The 23623-nt window shown below is 47.3% G+C and overlaps 2 protein-coding genes across 4 annotated transcripts in view; both read right to left on the bottom strand.

The window, feature by feature from the left end:
- The window catches only part of HOXD3 (homeobox D3), a 99263-nt gene that overhangs the window by 33530 nt on the left and 42110 nt on the right, over positions 1–23623 (bottom strand). The gene's annotated exons all lie outside the window — the stretch shown is intronic.
- HOXD4 (homeobox D4) lies at positions 15283–20214 on the bottom strand. Its single transcript, XM_086956186.1, has 2 exons — positions 19639–20214; positions 15283–18901 (listed from the first exon to the last, which is right to left on the bottom strand). The coding sequence occupies exons 1-2, from the start codon at positions 20075–20077 to the stop codon at positions 18594–18596; spliced, it is 747 nt and encodes a 248-aa protein (XP_086812312.1). The 5' UTR covers positions 20078–20214; the 3' UTR covers positions 15283–18593.

Raw genomic sequence — 23623 nt, 5'->3', positions numbered from 1 at the left:
TTGCATAGGAGGAGTCAGCCCAGGCGAACCGGTGCAGAAAGGACTTGGAGAGACACACACACACACTCATACACACACACACATACACAATCAAACACCCTGATATTCTCTCACATACACACACAAACAAACGCTGACATTCTCTCACACACTAATACACAATCAAGCTAACGTAGATATTACACAAACATATACACCGGCACACACTCAGACATACACAAAAACGAATACACACATATATACCTAATCACGCCCCCAAAGACACAAATAAACAAACAAGTACCCAGACACACACCCAAAGACACACTCACACACGAATACATACACCTACCCTCTACGACACGCAGATACGCACAAACATCCTCACACTGACACACACATATATCGATACACAATCACGCAAACGCAGATGATCTTATTAACAAACACACATACACTCACACAAAAACACAGACGTACACACATTGCCCTCACACACTCAAACACAGATATAAACACGCACTTAGATACACACTCAGACACGCACGCTCACACACACACATTCTTACATTTCTATACCATGCCCCTAACAGACAAGCACACGTATACAGACACACACCACGCAAGTTCACACCCGCCTCTCCCACAATCGCCACTGTTTACATTTATACATCAGCCGTCACGTAATGTACGTTTCGCCCTTAAAATAAATCAAAATGTACTGAGTGTGATCAAATATAGGAGTCTTCAAACCTAAATGCTGCACAAATGCATAAAGACAGTGAAGCAACACAAAGAGATGTCTGTCAGCTGTCCCCGTCTATCATGGGTTGTGTGTACACACTGTCTAGATAAGTGCACATAACCGATCCGTTATTAATGGTTTCCTATCTCAACAGAGACGCTACTGTTCGTATATGATATATAAGCACCAGTGACGCGCCTCATGCACGCAGCTTCCGTCCGTCGGTCGCTCCAGCCCTCTGTCTGAGATATTCCTAGAATGTACAACGCATCTGACAGGGCCATGGGAGCCCGGGCCTATGCTGAGGGAGTCTGAGCGGGACAGATCCATTGAGGCTCGAGGGTGAGGGGTGCACGTCCTTCACACGCCCTCGGGTGCGAGGAGGACCGCGCTGCACCCTGTTTACTGTGCCTCCTTATTCTAGGCCCTGTTGTCTGAATTGCAAGAGTGTACTTACATACAAACAAATGGTCACAGCAATAAGTCCTATTTATTCCCACTAATGTGGCAAAGGAACACCATCTTTCTACACATTAGTTATTTCCTTTCTGTATGCAACTTTTCATGAGGAATATGGAATGAAGTGATAGTGTCAAAGTGAACGCACATTTTGGACGGTGTGAACACTGAGCAGGCAAGTAGTTAGTCCCTTAAATCATATCGCCCCACACAACACATGTGTAATATTTGTGCTGACCAAGGAACTGTATGAACACATTTCTACAGTTTCACACGCACACACCACACACACACACTTCAGGCTCCCTAGTGTGTACCGCAGAACCCAACACAAACATACATATGAATACACGCACATTGTTGCACGTCCATGCAAATACACTAAGCCACAGAAGAGCCATCATGCATATAGACACATGCACTAGCGCGAACATGTATATCGATCTAATGCACACACACACCCTTAGGACACAACAACATGATTTATGAGGACCCAGCCCGCCCCCCCCTCCCTCCCCCAAGAAAGGTCTCCTGTACATAAACAGTGAAACAAATGTAAACGCCCCTCCATATGCTGTCACATAACCCCATATGCACTCTGCGCACCTATGGACAGACAGGTATATGTATTTACGCAGAGATGATACACATACACACAACTTCTTCCATAGAAATACGCACATACACGTAAACAACTACGCTCCCATACATCTGCCGCGACACACAAGCACATAAAGACACATTTATATATCCACCCGTACACACACCCACAGACACACCACATACATTTAGCTGGATGCAGCCGCACAACCCCCTAGCTCCTGAGATTAAAAACAAATTCCCCAAATAGATTAAACGGAACACATTGGTAAACCTGTAGGCACACAGACGCACCCGACCATGGTTCATCACTCATGCACTTGCACACACTCAAGCAAGCACCTTTGGAAAAATACACACGCACGTGCACAGGCTCATAGACTTGCGACAGACACACACTTAGATCTTACCAAAACAGACAAAACACACACACACAAGCCGTTATGCACATACTACACAGATGTTCGCATGAGCACGGAGTGACATGTATATATAGCCCCTCCCCCATTCTCTCCATCTCTCTCTCTCACACACACACGCACACTCTAAAAGACACACCACATTCACAATCGGAGGAACACTGGCCATCTACCTCTCACTGTACACAGGCATAGATTCTGAAATACAGACGAGACACCAGACAAATACACAGGTACACACTTGTATACTCGTGCACACAGACACGCAATGACACCTCTCTGCCTCACACACACACACGCCCAGACTTAAGAGATATAACTGAGGGATAAACACACACAACCGAACATGACTGGATTGACATCTGTTCTGTGCCATGTAGTATTTGGAAACGGATGAGACATTTTTAACTAAGTTGACGCTATTATAATATGAATTACGGCAACACAGCTATAGAACCTCACTGTACCACAGCATTGATGGACCGAGGGCCACGCCTGGAGAAGAAATGGCCATGTGTGTTCAACGAAGATATTCGTTTTGAAGAGGGGGAGGGTTACGTAAGAATTTTACACTTGGGATACCCTCTTGCCTGATCTGAACTTTGTGTATTTGGAACTTGCCACATGTTCGAGTATTTTTTTTCCACCAGACTGACCATGGTGAGGACCGAAAGGGATTTATGGGGAGTAAAACCTAAACAAATTCGCGGCTAGATGACCTCCAATGAGTGGAAAGGACACACATAGGAAGTAAACGTTTCAAATGGTAGAAAGGGTACATAAGTAAGTATACTGAAGGCGCCCATGGAGAGAAGATGGCACCCGTGCGAAGAACAAGTTGCACATGGGCAGTGCAAGGCCCACGGAGAATGCTCGACGTAAGGGGCGAATAAAAGACATACATTGGAGTAAAAGGGCACATATGGGAATATTGTCATAACCCTCCTACGGGAGTAGAAGAGCCTGTGTGGGGCAAAGCTTCCTCCTGAGGAATAAAGGAGCATATTGGGGGTAATGGAAAGATGGGCTGAGTAACCCGGCCTTAGTGATCAAACTCATACCTGAGGCATAACAGGCACAAATTTAAAGCAAAGGCATCTTGAAAGGGTGGGACATATATCCCGATACTGAAATGTAGGCGCCCGAAGGGAGTCGCAAGAAAGCATCATTTAAGAAATGAACTTGTGTGAACAGCACAGCTGAGAGTAAAAGGCAGATGTACATGGTATCATAAATGAAGAGAGTAAGGGAACACATGGAGAGTAAAGAACGCCACTGCGAGTCGAAGATACATCTGCAATCAAAGACATGCGTGTAGCAGTAATGAAGTGATTGGCCTGCACCCAATAACTGAACCCTAACAACAGGCTGAAATACCCGAGTGCAGCTTGGAGGTGAACGTAATCTCCAGAGATGGACAGAAACATGTGGAAAGTAAAAGGCACCCATGGAGGAGAGCTCAGTTTATGAAGAGGGAAGGACATGTGGGAAGTAAAAGGCACCCATGGAGGGGAACTGAGTTTATGAAGAGGGAAGGACATGATGGAAGTAAAAGGCACCCACGGAGGAGAGCTCAGTTTATGAAGAGGGAAGGACATGTGGGGAGTAAAAGGCACCCATGGAGGGGAGCTCAGTTTATGAAGAGGGAAGGACATGTGGGGAGTAAAAGGCACCCATGGAGGAGAGCTCAGTTTATGAAGAGGGAAGGACATGTGGGAAGTAAAAGGCACCCATGGAGGGGAGCTGAGTTTATGAAGAGGGAAGGACATGTGGGAAGTAAAAGGCACCCACGGAGGAGAGCTCAGTTTATGAAGAGGGAAGGACATGTGGGGAGTAAAAGGCACCCATGGAGGTGAGCTGAGTTTATGAAGAGGGAAGGACATGTGGGAAGTAAAAGGCACCCACGGAGGAGAGCTCAGTTTATGAAGAGGGAAGGACATGTGGGAAGTAAAAGGCACCCATGGAGGGGAGCCGAGTTTATGAAGAGGGAAGGATATGTGAGGGAAGGACATGTGGGAAGTAAAAGGCACCCATGGAGGAGAGCTGAGTTTATGAAGAGGGAAGGATATGTGAGGGAAGGACATGTGGAGAGTAAAAGGCACCCATGAAGGAGAGCTCAGTTTATGAAGAGGGGAGGACATATGGGAAGTAATAGGCACCCATGGAGGAGAGCTCAGTTTATGAAGAGGGAAGGACATATGGGAAGTAATAGGCACCCATGGAGGAGAGCTCAGTTTATGAAGAGGGAAGGACATATGGGAAGTAATAGGCACCCATGGAGGAGAGCTCAGTTTATGAAGAGGGAAGGACATGATGGAAGTAAAAGGCACCCATGGAGGAGAGCTGAGTTTATGAAGAGGGAAGGACATGTGAGGGAAGGACATGTGGAGAGTAAAAGGCACCCATGAAGGAGAGCTGAGTTTATGAAGAGGGAAGGACATGTGGGAAGTAAAAGTCACCCATGGAGGAGAGCTCAGTTTATGAAGAGGGAAGGACATGTGAGGGAAAGACATGTGGAGAGTAAAAGGCACCCATGAAGGAGAGCTCAGTTTATGAAGAGGGAAGGACATATGGGAAGTAATAGGCACCCATGGAGGAGAGCTCAGTTTATGAAGAGGGAAGGACATATGGGAAGTAATAGGCACCCATGGAGGAGAGCTCAGTTTATGAAGAGGGAAGGACACGTGGGAAGTAAAAGGCACCCATGGAGGAGAGCTCAGTTTATGAAGAGGGAAGGACACGTGAGAAGTAAAAGGCACCCATGGAGGTGAGCTCAGTTTATGAAGAGGGAAGGACATGTGGGAAGTAAAAGGCACCCATGGAGGTGAGCTCAGTTTATGAAGAGGGAAGGACACGTGGGAAGTAAAAGGCACCCATGGAGGAGAACTCAGTTTATGAAGAGGGAAGGACACGTGGGAAGTAAAAGGCACCTATGGAGGAGAGCTCAGTTTATGAAGAGGGAAGGACATGTGGGAAGTAAAAGGTACCCATGGAGGTGAGCTCAATTTATGAAGAGAGAAGGACACGAGGGAAGTAAAAGGCACCCATGGAGGAGAACTCAGTTTATGAAGAGGGAAGGACATGTGGGGAGTAAAAGGCACTCATGGAAGAGAGCTCAGTTTATGAAGAGGGAAGGACATGTGGGAAGTAAAAGGCACCCATGGAGGAGAGCTCAGTTTATGAAGAGGGAAAAACATGTGAGGGAAGGACATGTGGGGAGTAAAGGGCACCTATGGAGGAGAGCTGAGTTTATGAAGAGGAAAGGACATGTGGGGAGTAAAAGGCACCCATGGAGGAGAGCTGAGTTTATGAAGAGGGAAGGACATGTGAGGGAAGGACATGTGGGGAGTAAAAGGCACCCATGAAGGAGAGCTCAGTTTATGAAGAGGGGAGGACATATGGGAAGTAATAGGCACCCATGGAGGAGAGCTCAGTTTATGAAGAGGGAAGGACATATGGGAAGTAATAGGCACCCATGGAGGAGAGCTCAGTTTATGAAGAGGGAAGGACATGATGGAAGTAAAAGGCACCCATGGAGGAGAGCTGAGTTTATGAAGAGGGAAGGACATGTGAGGGAAGGACATGTGGAGAGTAAAGGGCACCCATGAAGGAGAGCTGAGTTTATGAAGAGGGAAGGACATGTGGGAAGTAAAAGGCACCCATGGAGGAGAGCTCAGTTTATGAAGAGGGAAGGACATGTGAGGGAAGGACATGTGGAGAGTAAAAGGCACCCATGAAGGAGAGCTCAGTTTATGAAGAGGGAAGGACATATGGGAAGTAATAGGCACCCATGGAGGAGAGCTCAGTTTATGAAGAGGGAAGGACATATGGGAAGTAATAGGCACCCATGGAGGAGAGCTCAGTTTATGAAGAGGGAAGGACATATGGGAAGTAATAGGCACCCATGGAGGAGAGCTCAGTTTATGAAGAGGGAAGGACATATGGGAAGTAATAGGCACCCATGGAGGAGAGCTCAGTTTATGAAGAGGGAAGGACACGTGGGAAGTAAAAGGCACCCATGGAGGAGAGCTCAGTTTATGAAGAGGGAAGGACACGTGAGAAGTAAAAGGCACCCATGGAGGTGAGCTCAGTTTATGAAGAGGGAAGGACACGTGAGAAGTAAAAGGCACCCATGGAGGTGAGCTCAGTTTATGAAGAGGGAAGGACACGTGGGAAGTAAAAGGCACCCATGGAGGAGAACTCAGTTTATGAAGAGGGAAGGACACGTGGGAAGTAAAAGGCACCTATGGAGGAGAGCTCAGTTTATGAAGAGGGAAGGACATGTGGGAAGTAAAAGGTACCCATGGAGGTGAGCTCAATTTATGAAGAGAGAAGGACACGTGGGAAGTAAAAGGCACCCATGGAGGAGAACTCAGTTTATGAAGAGGGAAGGACATGTGGGGAGTAAAAGGCACTCATGGAAGAGAGCTCAGTTTATGAAGAGGGAAGGACATGTGGGAAGTAAAAGGCACCCATGGAGGAGAGCTCAGTTTATGAAGAGGGAAAAACATGTGAGGGAAGGACATGTGGGGAGTAAAGGGCACCTATGGAGGAGAGCTGAGTTTATGAAGAGGAAAGGACATGTGGGGAGTAAAAGGCACCCATGGAGGAGAGCTGAGTTTATGAAGAGGGAAGGACATGTGAGGGAAGGACATGTGGGGAGTAAAAGGCACCCATGGAGGAGAGCTCAGTTTATGAAGAGGGAAGGACATGTGGGAAGTAAAAGGCACCCATGGAGGTGAGCTCAGTTTATGAAGAGGGAAGGACATGTGGGAAGGAAAAGGCACCCATGGAGGAGAGCTCAGTTTATGAAGAGGGAAGGACATGTGGGAAGTAAAAGGCACCCATGGAGGAGAGCTCAGTTTATGAAGAGGGGAGGACATGTGGGGAGTAAAAGGCACCCATGGAGGAGATCTCAGTTTATGAAGAGGGGAGGACATGTGGGAAGTAAAAGGCACCCATGGAGGAGAGCTCAGTTTATGAAGAGGGAAGGACATGTGAGAAGTAAAAGGCACTCGTGGAGGAGAGCTCAGTTTATGAAGAGGGAAGGACATGTGGGGAGTAAAAGGCACCCATGGAGGAGAGCTCAGTTTATGAAGAGGGAAGGACATGTGGGGAGTAAAAGGCACCCATGGAGGAGAGCTCAGTTTATGAAGAGGGAAGGACACGTGAGGGAAGGACATGTGGGAAGTAAAAGGCACCCATGGAGGAGATCTGGGTTTATGAAGAGGGAAGGACATGTGAGGGAATGACATGTGGGAAGTAAAAGGCACCCATGGAGATGAGCTCAGTTTATGAAGAGGGAAGGACATGTGGGGAGTAAAAGGCACCCATGGAGGTGAGCTCAGTTTATGAAGAGGGAAGGACATGTGGGAAGTAAAGGCACCCATGGAGGAGAGCTGAGTTTATGAAGAGGGAAGGACATGTGGGAAGTAAAAGGCACCCATGGAGGAGAGCTCAGTTTATGAAGAGGGAAGGACATGTGGGAAGTAAAAGGCACCCATGGAGGAGAGCTCAGTTTATGAAGAGGGGAGGACATGTGGGGAGTAAAAGGCACCCATGGAGGAGAGCTCAGTTTATGAAGAGGGGAGGACATGTGGGAAGTAAAAGGCACCCATGGAGGAGAACTCAGTTTATGAAGAGGGAAGGACATGCGAGAAGTAAAAGGCACTCGTGGAGGAGAGCTCAGTTTATGAAGAGGGAAGGACATGTGGGGAGTAAAAGGCACCCATGGAGGAGAGCTCAGTTTATGAAGAGGGAAGGACACGTGAGGGAAGGACATGTGGGAAGTAAAAGGCACCCATGGAGGAGATCTGAGTTTATGAAGAGGGAAGGACATGTGAGGGAATGACATGTGGGAAGTAAAAGGCACCCATGGAGATGAGCTCAGTTTATGAAGAGGGAAGGACATGTGGGGAGTAAAAGGCACCCATGGAGGTGAGCTCAGTTTATGAAGAGGGAAGGACATGTGGGAAGTAAAGGCACCCATGGAGGAGAGCTGAGTTTATGAAGAGGGAAGGACATGTGGGAAGTAAAAGGCACCCATGGAGGAGAGCTCAGTTTATGAAGAGGGAAGCACATGTGGGAAGTAAAAGGCACCCATGGAGGAGAGCTGAGTTTATGAAGAGGGAAGGACATGTGAGGGAATGACATGTGGGAAGTAAAAGGCACCCATGGAGGAGAGCTCAGTTTATGAAGAGGGAAGGACATGTGGGAAGTAAAGGCACCCATGGAGGAGAGCTGAGTTTATGAAGAGGGAAGGACATGTCAGGGAAGGACATGTGGGGAGTAAAAGGCACCCATGGAGGAGAGCTCAGTTTATGAAGAGGGAAGGACATGTGGGAAGTAAAAGGCACCCATGGAGGAGAGCTCAGTTTATGAAGAAGGAAGGACATGTTAGGGAAGGACATGTGGGGAGTAAAAGGCACCCATGGAGGAGAGCTCAGTTTATGAAGCGGGAAGGACATGTCAGGAAGGACATATGGGGAGTAAAAGGCACCCATGGAGGAGAGCTCAGTTTATGAAGAGGGAAGGACACGTGGGAAGTAAAAGGCACCCATGGAGGTGAGCTCAGTTTATGAAGAGGGATGGACACGTGGGAAGTAAAAGGCACCCATGGAGGTGAGCTGAGTTCATGAAGAGGGATGGACACGTGGGAAGTAAAAGGCACCCATGGAGGTGAGCTGAGTTCATGAAGAGGGAAGGACACGTGGGAAGTAAAAGGCACCCATGGAGGTGAGCTCAGTTTATAAAGAGGGAAGGACACGTGGGAAGTAAAAGGCACCCATGGAGGTGAGCTCAGTTTAGGAAGAGGGAAGGACATGAGGGAAGTAAAAGGCACCCATGGAGGGCCGCCCAGTTTATGGAGAGGGAAGGACATGTGGGAAGTAAAAGGCACCCATGGAGGAGAGATCAGTTTAGGAAGAGGGAAGGACATGAGGGAAGTAAAAGGCACCCATGGAGGGCCGCCCAGTTTATGGAGAGGGAAGGACATGTGGGAAGTAAAAGGCACCCATGGAGGAGAGATCAGTTTTATGAAGAGGGAAGGACATGTGGGAAGTAAAAGGCACCCATGAGGGAAGTTCAGTTTATGAAGAGGAGAGGACATGTGGGAAGTAAAAGCACCCATGAGGGAAGTTCAGTTTATGAAGAGGGGAGGACATGTGGGATGTAAAAGGCACCCATGAGGGGAGGTCAGTTTATGAAGAGGGAAGGACACAAGGAAAGTAAAAGGCAAAGAAAAACCAAAGGTGGTGATGGACGGAGCGTTGACAATACAAACACTCACCTCCCTTCAACTGATCTGGGTTTAATCCATCGCCGTTCTTTAGCTCACTCCGCCACCCCAGTTCAGACACGAGGGAAGTAAAATGCACCCATGGAGGTGAGCTGAGTTTATGAAGCGGAAAGGACATGTGGGAAGTAAAAGGCACCCATGGAGGTGAGCTGAGTTGGTGAAGAGGGGAGTACATGTGGGAAGTAAAAGGTACCCATGGAGGTAATCTGAGTTCCTGAATAGGGAAGGACATGTGGGAAGTAAAAGGCACCTATGGAGGTGAGCTGAGTTTATGAAGAGGGGAGGACATGTGGGGAGTAAAAGGCACCCATGGAGGAGAGCTCAGTTTATGAAGAGGGAAGGATATGTGTGAAGTAAAAGGCACCTATGGAGGTGAGCTAAGTTTATGAAGAGGGAAGGACATGTGGAAAATAAAAGACACCCATGGAGGTGAGCTGAGTTTATGAAGAAGGAAGGACATGTGGGGAGTAACAGGCAAACTGGAGGGGAGCGGAGTTTATGCAGAGTGAAGGACATGTGGGAAGTAAAAGGCACCCATGGAGGCGAGCTGAGTTTATGAAGAGGGAAGGACATGTGGGAAGTAAAAGGCACCCATGGAGGTGAGCTTAGTTTATGAAGAGGGAAGGACATGTGGGAAGTAAAAGACACCCATGGAGGCGAGCTGAGTTTATGAAGAAGAAAGGACATGTGGGGAGTAGCAGGAAAACTTGGAGGGGAGCGGAGTTTATGCAGAGGGAAGGACATTGGGGAAGTAAAAGGCATCCATGGAGGAGAGCTGAGTTTATGAAGAGGGAAGGACATGTGGGAAGTAAAAGGCACCCATGGAGGAGAGCTCAGTTTATGAAGAGGGAAGGACATGTGGGAAGTAAAAGGCACCCATGGAGGAGAGCTCAGTTTATGAAGAGGGGAGGACATGTGGGGAGTAAAAAGCACCCATGGAGGAGAGCTCAGTTTATGAAGAGGGGAGGACATGTGGGAAGTAAAAGGCACCCATGGAGGAGAACTCAGTTTATGAAGAGGGAAGGACATGTGAGAAGTAAAAGGCACTCGTGGAGGAGAGCTCAGTTTATGAAGAGGGAAGGACATGTGGGGAGTAAAAGGCACCCATGGAGGAGAGCTCAGTTTATGAAGAGGGAAGGACACGTGAGGGAAGGACATGTGGGAAGTAAAAGGCACCCATGGAGGAGATCTGAGTTTATGAAGAGGGAAGGACATGTGAGGGAATGACATGTGGGAAGTAAAAGGCACCCATGGAGATGAGCTCAGTTTATGAAGAGGGAAGGACATGTGGGGAGTAAAAGGCACCCATGGAGGTGAGCTCAGTTTATGAAGAGGGAAGGACATGTGGGAAGTAAAGGCACCCATGGAGGAGAGCTGAGTTTATGAAGAGGGAAGGACATGTGGGAAGTAAAAGGCACCCATGGAGGAGAGCTCAGTTTATGAAGAGGGAAGGACATGTGGGAAGTAAAAGGCACCCATGGAGGAGAGTTCAGTTTATGAAGAGGGGAGGACATGTGGGGAGTAAAAAGCACCCATGGAGGAGTGCTCAGTTTATGAAGAGGGGAGGACATGTGGGAAGTAAAAGGCACCCATGGAGGAGAACTCAGTTTATGAAGAGGGAAGGACATGTGAGAAGTAAAAGGCACTCGTGGAGGAGAGCTCAGTTTATGAAGAGGGAAGGACATGTGGGGAGTAAAAGGCACCCATGGAGGAGAGCTCAGTTTATGAAGAGGGAAGGACACGTGAGGGAAGGACATGTGGGAAGTAAAAGGCACCCATGGAGGAGATCTGAGTTTATGAAGAGGGAAGGACATGTGAGGGAATGACATGTGGGAAGTAAAAGGCACCCATGGAGATGAGCTCAGTTTATGAAGAGGGAAGGACATGTGGGGAGTAAAAGGCACCCATGGAGGTGAGCTCAGTTTATGAAGAGGGAAGGACATGTGGGAAGTAAAGGCACCCATGGAGGAGAGCTGAGTTTATGAAGAGGGAAGGACATGTGGGAAGTAAAAGGCACCCATGGAGGAGAGCTCAGTTTATGAAGAGGGAAGCACATGTGGGAAGTAAAAGGCACCCATGGAGGAGAGCTGAGTTTATGAAGAGGGAAGGACATGTGAGGGAATGACATGTGGGAAGTAAAAGGCACCCATGGAGGAGAGCTCAGTTTATGAAGAGGGAAGGACATGTGGGAAGTAAAGGCACCCATGGAGGAGAGCTGAGTTTATGAAGAGGGAAGGACATGTCAGGGAAGGACATGTGGGGAGTAAAAGGCACCCATGGAGGAGAGCTCAGTTTATGAAGAGGGAAGGACATGTGGGAAGTAAAAGGCACCCATGGAGGAGAGCTCAGTTTATGAAGAAGGAAGGACATGTTAGGGAAGGACATGTGGGGAGTAAAAGGCACCCATGGAGGAGAGCTCAGTTTATGAAGCGGGAAGGACATGTCAGGAAGGACATATGGGGAGTAAAAGGCACCCATGGAGGAGAGCTCAGTTTATGAAGAGGGAAGGACACGTGGGAAGTAAAAGGCACCCATGGAGGTGAGCTCAGTTTATGAAGAGGGATGGACACGTGGGAAGTAAAAGGCACCCATGGAGGTGAGCTGAGTTCATGAAGAGGGATGGACACGTGGGAAGTAAAAGGCACCCATGGAGGTGAGCTGAGTTCATGAAGAGGGAAGGACACGTGGGAAGTAAAAGGCACCCATGGAGGGGAGCTCAGTTTATAAAGAGGGAAGGACACGTGGGAAGTAAAAGGCACCCATGGAGGTGAGCTCAGTTTAGGAAGAGGGAAGGACATGAGGGAAGTAAAAGGCACCCATGGAGGGCCGCCCAGTTTATGGAGAGGGAAGGACATGTGGGAAGTAAAAGGCACCCATGGAGGAGAGATCAGTTTAGGAAGAGGGAAGGACATGAGGGAAGTAAAAGGCACCCATGGAGGGCCGCCCAGTTTATGGAGAGGGAAGGACATGTGGGAAGTAAAAGGCACCCATGGAGGAGAGATCAGTTTTATGAAGAGGGAAGGACATGTGGGAAGTAAAAGGCACCCATGAGGGAAGTTCAGTTTATGAAGAGGAGAGGACATGTGGGAAGTAAAAGCACCCATGAGGGAAGTTCAGTTTATGAAGAGGGGAGGACATGTGGGATGTAAAAGGCACCCATGAGGGGAGGTCAGTTTATGAAGAGGGAAGGACACAAGGAAAGTAAAAGGCAAAGAAAAACCAAAGGTGGTGATGGACGGAGCGTTGACAATACAAACACTCACCTCCCTTCAACTGATCTGGGTTTAATCCATCGCCGTTCTTTAGCTCACTCCGCCACCCCAGTTCAGACACGAGGGAAGTAAAATGCACCCATGGAGGTGAGCTGAGTTTATGAAGCGGAAAGGACATGTGGGAAGTAAAAGGCACCCATGGAGGTGAGCTGAGTTGGTGAAGAGGGGAGTACATGTGGGAAGTAAAAGGTACCCATGGAGGTAATCTGAGTTCCTGAATAGGGAAGGACATGTGGGAAGTAAAAGGCACCTATGGAGGTGAGCTGAGTTTATGAAGAGGGAAGGATATGTGTGAAGTAAAAGGCACCTATGGAGGTGAGCTCAGTTTATGAAGAGGGAAGGAGATGTGGGAAGTAAAAGGCACCCATGGAGGAGAGCTGAGTTTATGAAGAGGGAAGGACATGTGGGAAGTAAAAGGCACCCATGGAGGGCAGCTCAGTTTATGAAGAGGGAAGGACGTGAGGGAAGTAAAAGGCACCCATGGAGGGGAGCTCAGTTTATGAAGAGAGAAGGACATGGACATGTGGGAAGTAAAAGGCACAGATGGAGAGGAGCTCAGTTTATGAAGAGGGAAGGACGTGTGGGAAGTAAAAGGCACAGATGGAAGGAATCTCAGTTTGTGACGAGGGAAGGACATGTGGGAAGAGGGTGAGGTGCACGCAGAATAACTAAAATGGTCCAGGTGTGAAAATATACATAGTAGTGAAAGGGGCAGGTGGTGAAGCAGAAAGCATCTATTGGTGAAGGTACATCAAAAAGAAAACAGGACGTGGGCGCGTTAAATGTAAAAAGCACAAACAAGGGTAAAAGTAACACACTTAAGGAAGACAATGGGAGGCGCATATAGGTGAATACGGTACGAGTGGGCTGTGAAAGGCATACATTGAGAGGGGGCTCTAAGGGGTTGTGAAGAAGATGTTGTCCCTTGTAAAAGGCTTACATTAAGTGCACATGGTACATATAGGCAGTGAATGGCGCTACGATTGGACTGTAAAAGGCGCACATAGAGGGGAATGTAAAAAAATATACAAAAGACATATGGACATTGGATTACATATGGATGGGTGTAAACGGAACGTACGGAAGAGGATGAATGTGTGAGTTGTAAAAGGCACACACGAGTGATGAGGCACATATGGAGACCAATATTCACTAATGGGTTGTATAATACATACAAATGTACAAAAAGGGTATTTCTGGAGAGTACATCGCACGAAAGAAAAAAGTACGATGTGAAAAAATAGCGCGCACTGAAGCAGAAATATAGGCCATGATAAAAGCCACATATGAAGTGTAACGGGCACGCTTGAAACGTGAAAAGCCTGTATAGTGAACAAAGGCACAATGTGAGAGTGAAGTGTAAAAGGCAAACATAACGTTTAAAAGGCTCATATGCGGGCAAAGAAGGCTCGTGTGGCCCGGAAAGGACATGTGCGGATTGCAAAGGCAGCACGAGAAGCGCTTCAAAGGCACAAATGGAGAGCAAACGGCACACATGGTGAGGGGTGCATGGGAGAATGAAAGTCACATATGGCGAGGAAACGTGTCCCCCCCCCCCCCCCCCCCCCCCCTTTGTGGTGCTCTGGGCTCTTGGAGAAGAGGGAGAGTTTGAATTTCATGCTCGGTTGTACAACCATCCAATAGGGTGAGGTCAGATCTGCAGATTGGTGACGCGTCCCAGCACTTGTGAGGCAGAAGTTACACGCATGTAGGTTTGTGTGCATGGATATATCCACAAACAGGCGAGCACTGCACACACAAAGAAGTGAACACTAAACACGGATGTAAATGTGTCGCCTCGTATCTCCACGGCATAAACCCCTGTGGGCAGCACAGGGAAGCAGAGAGCACAGCGGCTCCGTGGAAAAGCATATACGGGACTGTGGTCTGTTTGTGGTGTGTACATGTAGCGTGACAAGCGTCTGCCCAAAAGGATGTGGCTGAAAGATCCGTACACGGATCCGGCGGTGGGGGGGGGGGGCGGTTCACTAGCCCCACTGCACTCCTTCCTTGACTACTACACATGCCTGTCTTCAGGAGCACATTACATACACGTAAAAGTAGTTTGTACAAAACCTGATGTAGATTCGCGTGCACAGTACACGTGAATTTATCTGCAGGGCCACTGGAATTATGTGGCAGGGGAGCACCAAAATATGTGGCCGGGTTGACTAAATTATGCGCCAAGGAAAGGCAAATATCCGGTGGCTTGTCTGTATGCTAGGAGTCGCGCTGCAAATCTCTCAGATACATATCGTTTCCAAAGTCCAGGTTTAGCTTAAACCATTCACAAATAATATATATATTTCGATGAGAAAAACCATCACTTCGCTGGACCTGCCCCCTTTATTATTACACCGCCAGCCTGTCTTTTGTTATCCCGCAGAAACCCTTCCATTGTCGGAAAATGCGCACCTTATGTGTTGGTTTTTAAGGTAACACGCAAAAACATCCGTGACAGCAGCGGCTTCGCGAACTGCTGCAGAGAACATACAGAACAGTACACATTCGTATATACAAGGCATTTTATTATTTCAATGTCATATGAAAGAATTACATAAATCTACAAGCAACCATTCATATAAATAATATTTTAACCGTTGGAGAAAATACATTGGTAAGGTGTATGCAAAGCTATCGATTGTTTAAAAGGTGTGCGCGTGTGCGTGTGTGTACACTGCGTGCTCACTGCGTGTTCTTCCATAGGGCAGTACACATCCTGTCCATTTACACACCTAGATTTATTTTAAAAAGAGTCCCCTTTCACTGCACAGAAATAACTGTGCGCACAATGAGACAGGCGTGCATCGGTTCGTATGAACAGTCGGAGCAGAAACCATAGGTAAATGTTGACCGTCTGTGATGATTCAATGCACTTCTGCGTGCCTTTAAGGACGCCTATACTTTCTCAGCCGCCAAAAGGGCTCAACTTGAACTCACTCCTCCGAGAGCTTTAACAACATTGTAAACAAATGCGATTATTTAAAATTCGGAAAAGTACCATAAAAATAGTAATAAATCGAAGGTCGCGTTCTGTGGGTATTCCTACTGCATAAGCGCAAAAACATGGATTTACTTTCTTTCTTTGTTAAGTTTTATTTATTTCTCTCTTAAATTGTCTTTATTCCATTCTTTCTATTTTACTTGCTTTCGTTTGTTTCTTTTGGAGTTCATTTATCACACCCTTTGATGATTTTATTTTTGTTCTATCGCTTTCATTTTCCTTCCAGAGCCTGCTTGGCATTTTTGCTACCTTTGGTTCATTTTTCCTCCTTTTTCTGTTCTCTTGTTTTAGCTTTTTCGCTGCTCGCTATTTTTCGCCTACTTTTGTTTCTTTCTGTTCTTCCCATCGCCCCATCCTCCTTTCATTTCCTATCCTTTCCTGGCTTCCCTCTTTCAGTTATGTATCTTGCGAAAATACACATTTCGCCGCGTCCCTCGCTATATATAAACCTATATAGTAAAATGAAAGCACAACTCGTGGGATCGAATGCCCCCCAATTAGTTTCTAGTAACAGTGGGGCATGTGTTCATGTTCTGAAAGGCCACAATCTGTTGCCCGGCCCAGGGTTAAACATTATAAAACTGTGACATGTAATCACCGGACAACTTTTGGGAGCAGAAGAATCCTTTGCCGGCTCTGAATATGAATGCTGTCTATGTGTAAGACAAGGGAGTAGGGGTCTGTCGGGTCAAGAGTTGAGAGGTCAGCTCCCCCGGCTGAAATACAGCTCGTCGGACTGAAAACATGTCCTCTGAGTGAACCTGCGGCCGCTCGGGGCTCCGAACATACCTTTTCAGCTTCTCGACGTGAAGGCGTCAGGGCAGGGGCCGGCTCAACTGTGTGTGCACTCGGCGCTTTTTGTGGCCGCCACAATGCTGCGCATAATGCCCGAAAATCCATCTTTAATATCTCGACGTGTGGGTAGTCAGGCTGGGCCCTGAGAATGCCAGGCGTGCCAGGGGGAACAAAGGGTCGCCGAGGCGGGCGCACAAAGAGCCGGCCCTGTTCAGAGAGACTGGGCCCCCAGCACAAGGGCTGGGTTGCAGCCGTGAGCGATGGCTTCTGCCTCGAACCAGCGCCTAGACAGCCTCCACAGCGCCCAGCTTACCCTCTTCCCTCCTTTTCAACACTCTTTCTGGAATGTTATCAGCCAGTGACCCTGGAATCAAAGGCATGACACCCTCTGTAGCCTGCCCGGCCATTTGTACTGGAAGGGTCTGTAAAAACAAGCCGCAATCCTGTGCTAAAGGACTGTCAAAATACGGCTCCTCCACAAAAAAACCCGACCCGGTGCCGGGCGGTTCCGCACCCTCCTGAGCTGACAAAGCTCCAAGCCTGGTGCAAAATGACCTTTCGGCACCAGGCACCAGTGCAAACTTGAGTACCTGAAGCAGATATACTGGCCTCTATCCGCCTCCTTCCCTACTCTCCTAACAAATAAATGTACTATTTCTAAATGGGGTCATATCATTTTTAAAAAGGATGCTTTTTAAATCACCCCGAGTCAAACAAGAGAGTGGACTTCGCACGTCGTACTGTTACATCACAGAGGCACACTATTGCTTCAGCTGATAAAATGCAAACTTAATAAAGAGAAGAAATCTTAACATTGAATTTGCTGAACCATATAAACCTCACAACCTTCTGTACATGATACTTACTATTATTTAAATATCTGCAACCAGACCAGTAGAAAATATCCCAAAATGTACTTTTTAAAAAAACAACCTTAGTTGACGTGGAATACTCTTTTTTTTTTAAACTATTGAATAGGATAAAAATGGGCGTGGAGTCCACTTGAGTTTAACAATTATGTAAAACATATAAAATCGTGGATCAGTATAATCCTACATATCTAAATACAATTTTAAGAAGCTATTTTGATGCTACATTTTTTTCCTAAAAGGCTAGATCTTTTATGCTTTCATTATATAGAGAAAAAGATCTGTTGTGGGTAAATGAAAATTACATCTAATCTTAGTGGGAAAATCCTCAAAATGTCCACGACATTATTTTGGTTTGGCTGTTTTAATCTGCTTCGTACCTTTGTAGTAAAAAATAAATAAATACGTAAGGACAGCCTAAACATTACACAGCCCGAAGCAAGGCCTACAAATCGCCTATTTTTCATATTTTTTTGGTTTCTCTTAATCGAGACGAAGTGGATGGAAAACAAGGATAAAAAATAATAAAACAGGGCCGGGAGTTTCCCGGACACGATTGGTTCGAGCAGTAAACAAAGGCGGAAACACGCAGCCCTCTGTCCAATTTTCGATCAAATTTAACCGCGAAATGAACTGAAATGCACAGAAGTGGAACATTACCCAAGGAAAAACCCAGGAAATGAATCACATGAAAATGGCCCCGAGCCCATCCTCTCTGCAGTCCCACCATCCGTCTGAAACGGAAGCCGCGCACTTCCTGCACTGTGAAGTGTGAGCATGTCCTGGTCTGTGTGCTCCTTTAAGCCGGTTTAATGTCGCTTTATTTGGGTTTTTAGGAAGGGCTGGCACGAGGCGAGCCTCCCTTTGCCTTCGCTGCAAGAATACGAGTCAAGAAGTGATTTCATTGTCAGTGTTACCAATAACCGGGCAGTACTTCGTCTGCGCCTCGGGCTCTCCGAAGCAGATGTAGGCGCTGTGTTGATGTGCTCTTGTCAAAACGCAAAGGGATCGGTAGGTGTGAGTGACGTCTGGTCCTGCTGGCATCAGTACCTGGCCCGCTGTCTGTGCTGGTGGCATGCCGGCTCTGGCTGCGGTTGGTTTGGGGGGCACGGGGCAGTTCAGAGTCGAGGGGTGCAGGCAGGGCACGGCCCGGCTTAGAGGGCGGTGAGGTCCGTCTGGTGCTCCTTGCACACAGTCTGTAGATGCTGGCTCGAGGCGCCCGAGGACGACGACCTGCCCTTCGTGTTGGGCAGTTTGTGGTCCTTTTTCCACTTCATCCTTCGGTTCTGGAACCAGATCTTGATCTGGCGCTCGGAGAGGCAGAGCGTGTGTGCGATCTCGATGCGGCGCCTCCGGGTCAGGTACCTGTTAAAGTGGAACTCCTTCTCCAGCTCCAGGACCTGCTGCCGGGTGTAGGCCGTCCGGGACCGCTTCGGCTCCCCGCCTGTGTAGTTCGGGTTCACTGTGGAGAAGGAGAGGCAAACAGTTGAAAACAGGGGAAGCGAGTCAAGTAAAAACACAAGAAACCACATTACCAATCCTAAAACCTCCTTCACACTGCACGGGGAGAAACCTCCAGCATCACTCCCACTGCCCACAGTAACAAACCAAGTCCACCCACAACTCCACAAACCTGGCATTAATAACGCCCGCAGCCACCGCAATAACGGACCGCAAACCCCAAAATACAACACAGTAGGAACCACGTGCCAGTAGCCTCGAAATTCCAACTAAATAACCCTCCGAAATCCACACTAACCCCGACAGACCCCCTGCCCACACACAATGTAACGAAATAGGTACCCATATGCCCCAGACAATACACGGGCATGTATAGAAGGGTATTTTACATCCATGTGCTCATGGAATTATAAACCCATGTGCCACCAGACATTACAATCCTATACCCACGTTAAATTGAACACGCCTGTGATGATCTGGAGTTAGGTACCCACACATCACATGCACTATCTGCCCATGTTCCATACGGTGTGGCATTACCGACCCATATGTATGCATGCCACACTCACTTCTCTCCCCATCAAGCTGCCTCTACGCCCCGCTGCTCCGGCGTGCCTGGTGCACCGGCAGCAGCACATGGCCGCTGGCCTGCTTCCCCAGCAATAAAAATTTATGATGAGTGTAATTGCCGCTGCCTCATAAATTATTCGTGGCGGGAAGGAGCCGCGCGGTGCTTACCCGTGTTGACGTGCACTTTCTTCATCCAGGGGTAGACGATGGCCGGCTGCTTGGTGGCCGGCCCGTTCTGGCTCTTCAGGCCGAGCTGCTGGCCGCAGGAGCGGGGGCCGGCCAGGGCGGGGGGCTCGGCCGCGCCGGGGAACAGGCTCTGGGGGGCGGGCGGCTCCTGGCCGTGGCCCCGCGGGGGCAGGATGGGGCCCGGGGCGCAGCCGAAGGCTTGCTGCTGCGGCGGCGGCGGCGGGGGCGGCTGCTCGCCGCCGCCGCCGCTGCTGTAACCTGAGCGCGGGTAGAGCCCCGGGTGCTGGTACTCCGCGCCCGGCGAGGGGCCGAAGTACTCCGGGCTCTGCTCGGCGAGGTAGCCGTTCTGCAGGTACTCCTCGCACGGCGGGAACTTGGGATCCACATACTTAGAGTTCACCATATACGAACTCATGGCCATTAATTTCAGAAGGTTCAAAATACTAATTTTTCTCGTGTTGTCTTTTTTTCTCCCTCCATAGAGCCCTCCTACTCGCTGTCAACTGAATAAAGTTAGGCAGCCACGTGACCAGGCCAGCCAATGGGAGCGCAGGGACTTTATCACCGGATTTGTAGGCATCAGATAATTCTCACAAATTAAACTATAGGAAATAAGTGGATTTGAAAGTGAACACAAAATAAATCTACATTTAAAAAATACAAGGTGTATTCAGGGCAGCTATGAAAAGGTGATGTCTGTGCCCTAAAGGTAATTAAACATGTCTTTGGATACCCCCGCCCGACCCCTCTGTAACCTTTGCTGCCAGAGATCACACCTTTGCTCTAGATTCGATAAAAAAGTAAATTAGGGATTTTTTCCAATAAGGAATTCCAAATCTAATAAAGTTGAACACGGACAGCAGTGTATAAACGCGAAAAGGAGAGGAGAGGGGAGGGGTGCAGCAGGGGTGAAAGTACACCAGCGGGGGTAGAAAAAGATGTACAAAAGAGCTGCCCAGCCTTTGTCCCGCCAGGGGTCACCCAGAAGTTACTCGCATCTACTCAGGGTGAACATCATCAGCTAATATGTAACTTCTTGACACCTCGCACACGTTCACATGGAGCAGAGAAGCGCCAATAACTAACAAGCTACTCTTTGATTTTAATTATTACCTTCTGAGGCAAATGGGGAGTATAAGTATTCAACTATTAAAAAAAACATTAACACAAACTCATATTTTACATTCTTTAACACTTCGTTTAAAACAACTCACATAGTGTTTTCTTTCACACCAAAAATAATCCTAGTATGGAGAAAACTTTACATTTTTGTAAGATTTGGTGCGCCTTGCTGCGGAATCAGGGACTGTTTTCATTGTGGGTCGATCATTCGTTTACATAATTCATAACAAAACACATACAGTAATTCTGAATACATACAATTATGAAGATACTTAACTGATGGGCTGTTTGCACAATCAAATGCAATATGTTAACTTGAAACCGAAAACACACATTCGTCAGAGGTGCAATGGCTTCACACATGGGGTGTAAGAAAATATAAGATCTGCATCCTCACAGAAAATAAAGGAGATACACCCGGACAGAAAATATGAGATACATCCACACAGAATAATATAAGAAATACATCCTCACAGAATAATATGAGATACATCCTCACAGAAAATATAGGGGATACATCCGCACAAAAATATAAGAGATACATCCTCACAGAATAATATAAGAGATACATCCTCACAGAATAATATAAGAGATGCATCCTCACAGAAAATATAGGCAATACATCCGCACAAAAAATATAAGAGATACATCCTCACAGAATAATATAAGAGATACATCCTCTCAGAATATGAGATACATCGCCACAGAACAATAAAAGAGATACATCCTCACAGAATAATATAAGAGATACATCCTCACAGAATATAAGAGATACATCCTCAAGGAATAATATAAGAGATACATCCTCACAGAATATAAGAGATACATCGACACAGAATAATATAAGAGATACATCCTCACAGAAAATATAGGCGATACATCCGCACAAAAAACATAAGAGATACATCCTCACAGAATAATATAAGACATGCATCCTCACAGAAAATATAGGCGATAAATTCGCACAAAAAATATAAGAGATACATCCTCACAGAATAATATAAGAGATACATCCTCACAGAATAATATAAGATACATCCTCACAGAAAATATAAGAGATGCATCCTCACATAATAATATAAGAGATACATCCTCACAGAAAATATAAGAGATGCATCCGTACAAGTCGCATTATTCGAAAGCTCGGTATCCTAACCTTCTGCACAATAACTGAAGTTTTTGCATCGACCATATATTCCCCTAGAATCGAATCTGTGACTCTGTGAGCACCACACAAATTCGGTTCTACAGGGTACATATAGACAACCGAATAACACCTCATTCCGTGACTTTGCCATTCAGCGGCGTCGCTTTTCTCATCTCCAGGAACTTTCTTGAGAAATTAAGATCTTGCAACTGTGAAAATTCGGACCAACAGACTGGATGTATAAAAAACAATTACATATGTGTGTTCATGCAGAATATTTACAAACTACATAGGCAAATAAGACAGTAACCCCCTCTTTCTAAGTGCCACTTCATGTAGGAAAAGGAGTACAATCTTGTACAAAAAAATATTAACGGTTGCCCTGATATGAAATAAGCTCTTAATAACCTCAGGGAAGTGCGCATTCACCAAATTGAAGTAACGCGAGAAATACAAACATTTTACTATGTTGCCCATCCCTGAAAAATACACATGGCGACCCCCTCACTTTAAAGAGCCGTCCCTTTAAATGGAGCCCATGATTTCGCCAATCATTCGCAATAATCGGGAACCCCTCCAGTGACTTTGCGGTTGTAAAGTTCATGCCACCTCCGAGTTACCTTGAGTCTCTGGTGTGTGCATGGCGGTTCCGGCCGGCTCAGGGCGAGGCGGTGCCGAGAGCCTCCTTCCACGACTGTCTGGGGGTTTTAGTGTGGTAGCGTTTATGGTGAAGGCCAGGGCGAAAGGTCATCGAAATCATTTACAAAGATATCAGCAAGTTTCATTATTTTTACTTGGTCGACAGCCGCGAGGAGTACAAAAGTTCATGGCTTGTGCCTGACCCGGCTACTCTGTGTCCGGCCCCGTCCCCCCTCTATAGGCGAGGAACTGCGCGCCCGAGCACCCCTCTCACCCCTCACTGACGCTAAAGTAAGGCTTTTGCATGTCTGATGTTTTATTTTTAATTCGTAGATATGTTATCCAGCGAGCGCATATTTTATCAACCCACGTATCTACCTACTTCTCTATATTTTTAGCTAATGTATGAAATAACAGCCCTTATATGGACGCAAAAATATGCTACTTTCTCTTGATCTTCTTTCCCAATTTGAGGCTAAGAAATGTGACCTTATCTTTGGAGTTGAAGCTTTTTCCAGGCTTTTCGAACACCTCTTCACGTGTATTTTGTGTGGCGGGCAGGCGAACAATTATCTGTCCTTAACAGTGTCTTATTAGACTGTTTTCCGAGCTGCCTGTTTCGAAGAGTGGAGCTGCATCTCTGGGAGACTCTGTGACCTGCATTTCACCCCAGCGCTCGACTCGCTCAGACAGGTCAAAGCCACAGAGTTATTGATGAACCCGCTCCCTCCGCTGCCCATACCGGCGCTTTGATCTGTCATCTCTTTTTGTGTCTCCTTCATAACCGGGGCCCAGGGTAAGGCTCGTCGCTCAGGGGCCCCGCAAACGTACACAACAAACACACAAACATAAAGCACTTTAAGGCAGAGATGGCCCAGAAATAGTGAAGGGCCGGTGGGTGGCAGGGGGCAGCAGACAGGGCAAGCTGGGTCTCTGCCAGGGGCAGAGATGTCCCTGGACACAGCCGTGTGATCCCTAAAACTCTCTAAGATCTGTTAAGAAAAATCAGACTCGGGTCCTTTCAGGCACTTTAAAAAATAACCTGCCTTTACAAGTTCA

The sequence above is a fragment of the Lissotriton vulgaris genome, chromosome 2_1 (assembly GCF_964263255.1).
Source record: "Lissotriton vulgaris chromosome 2_1, aLisVul1.2, whole genome shotgun sequence".
Lineage (NCBI taxonomy): Eukaryota > Metazoa > Chordata > Amphibia > Caudata > Salamandridae > Lissotriton > Lissotriton vulgaris.
The sequence above is the reverse complement of the archived record's forward strand: the minus strand, read 5'-3'. Positions and strand labels throughout refer to the sequence as shown.

Excerpts from the sequence above, each read along its gene's own strand:
- HOXD4 (XM_086956186.1), bottom strand. The coding sequence starts at position 20,077 with ATGGCCATGAGTTCGTATATGGTGAACTCTAAGTATGTGGATCCCAAG. Across the intron at positions 18,902-19,638 it reads GAAAGTGCACGTCAACACGG|TGAACCCGAACTACACAGGC; the intron begins GTAAGCACCGCG and ends CCTTCTCCACAG.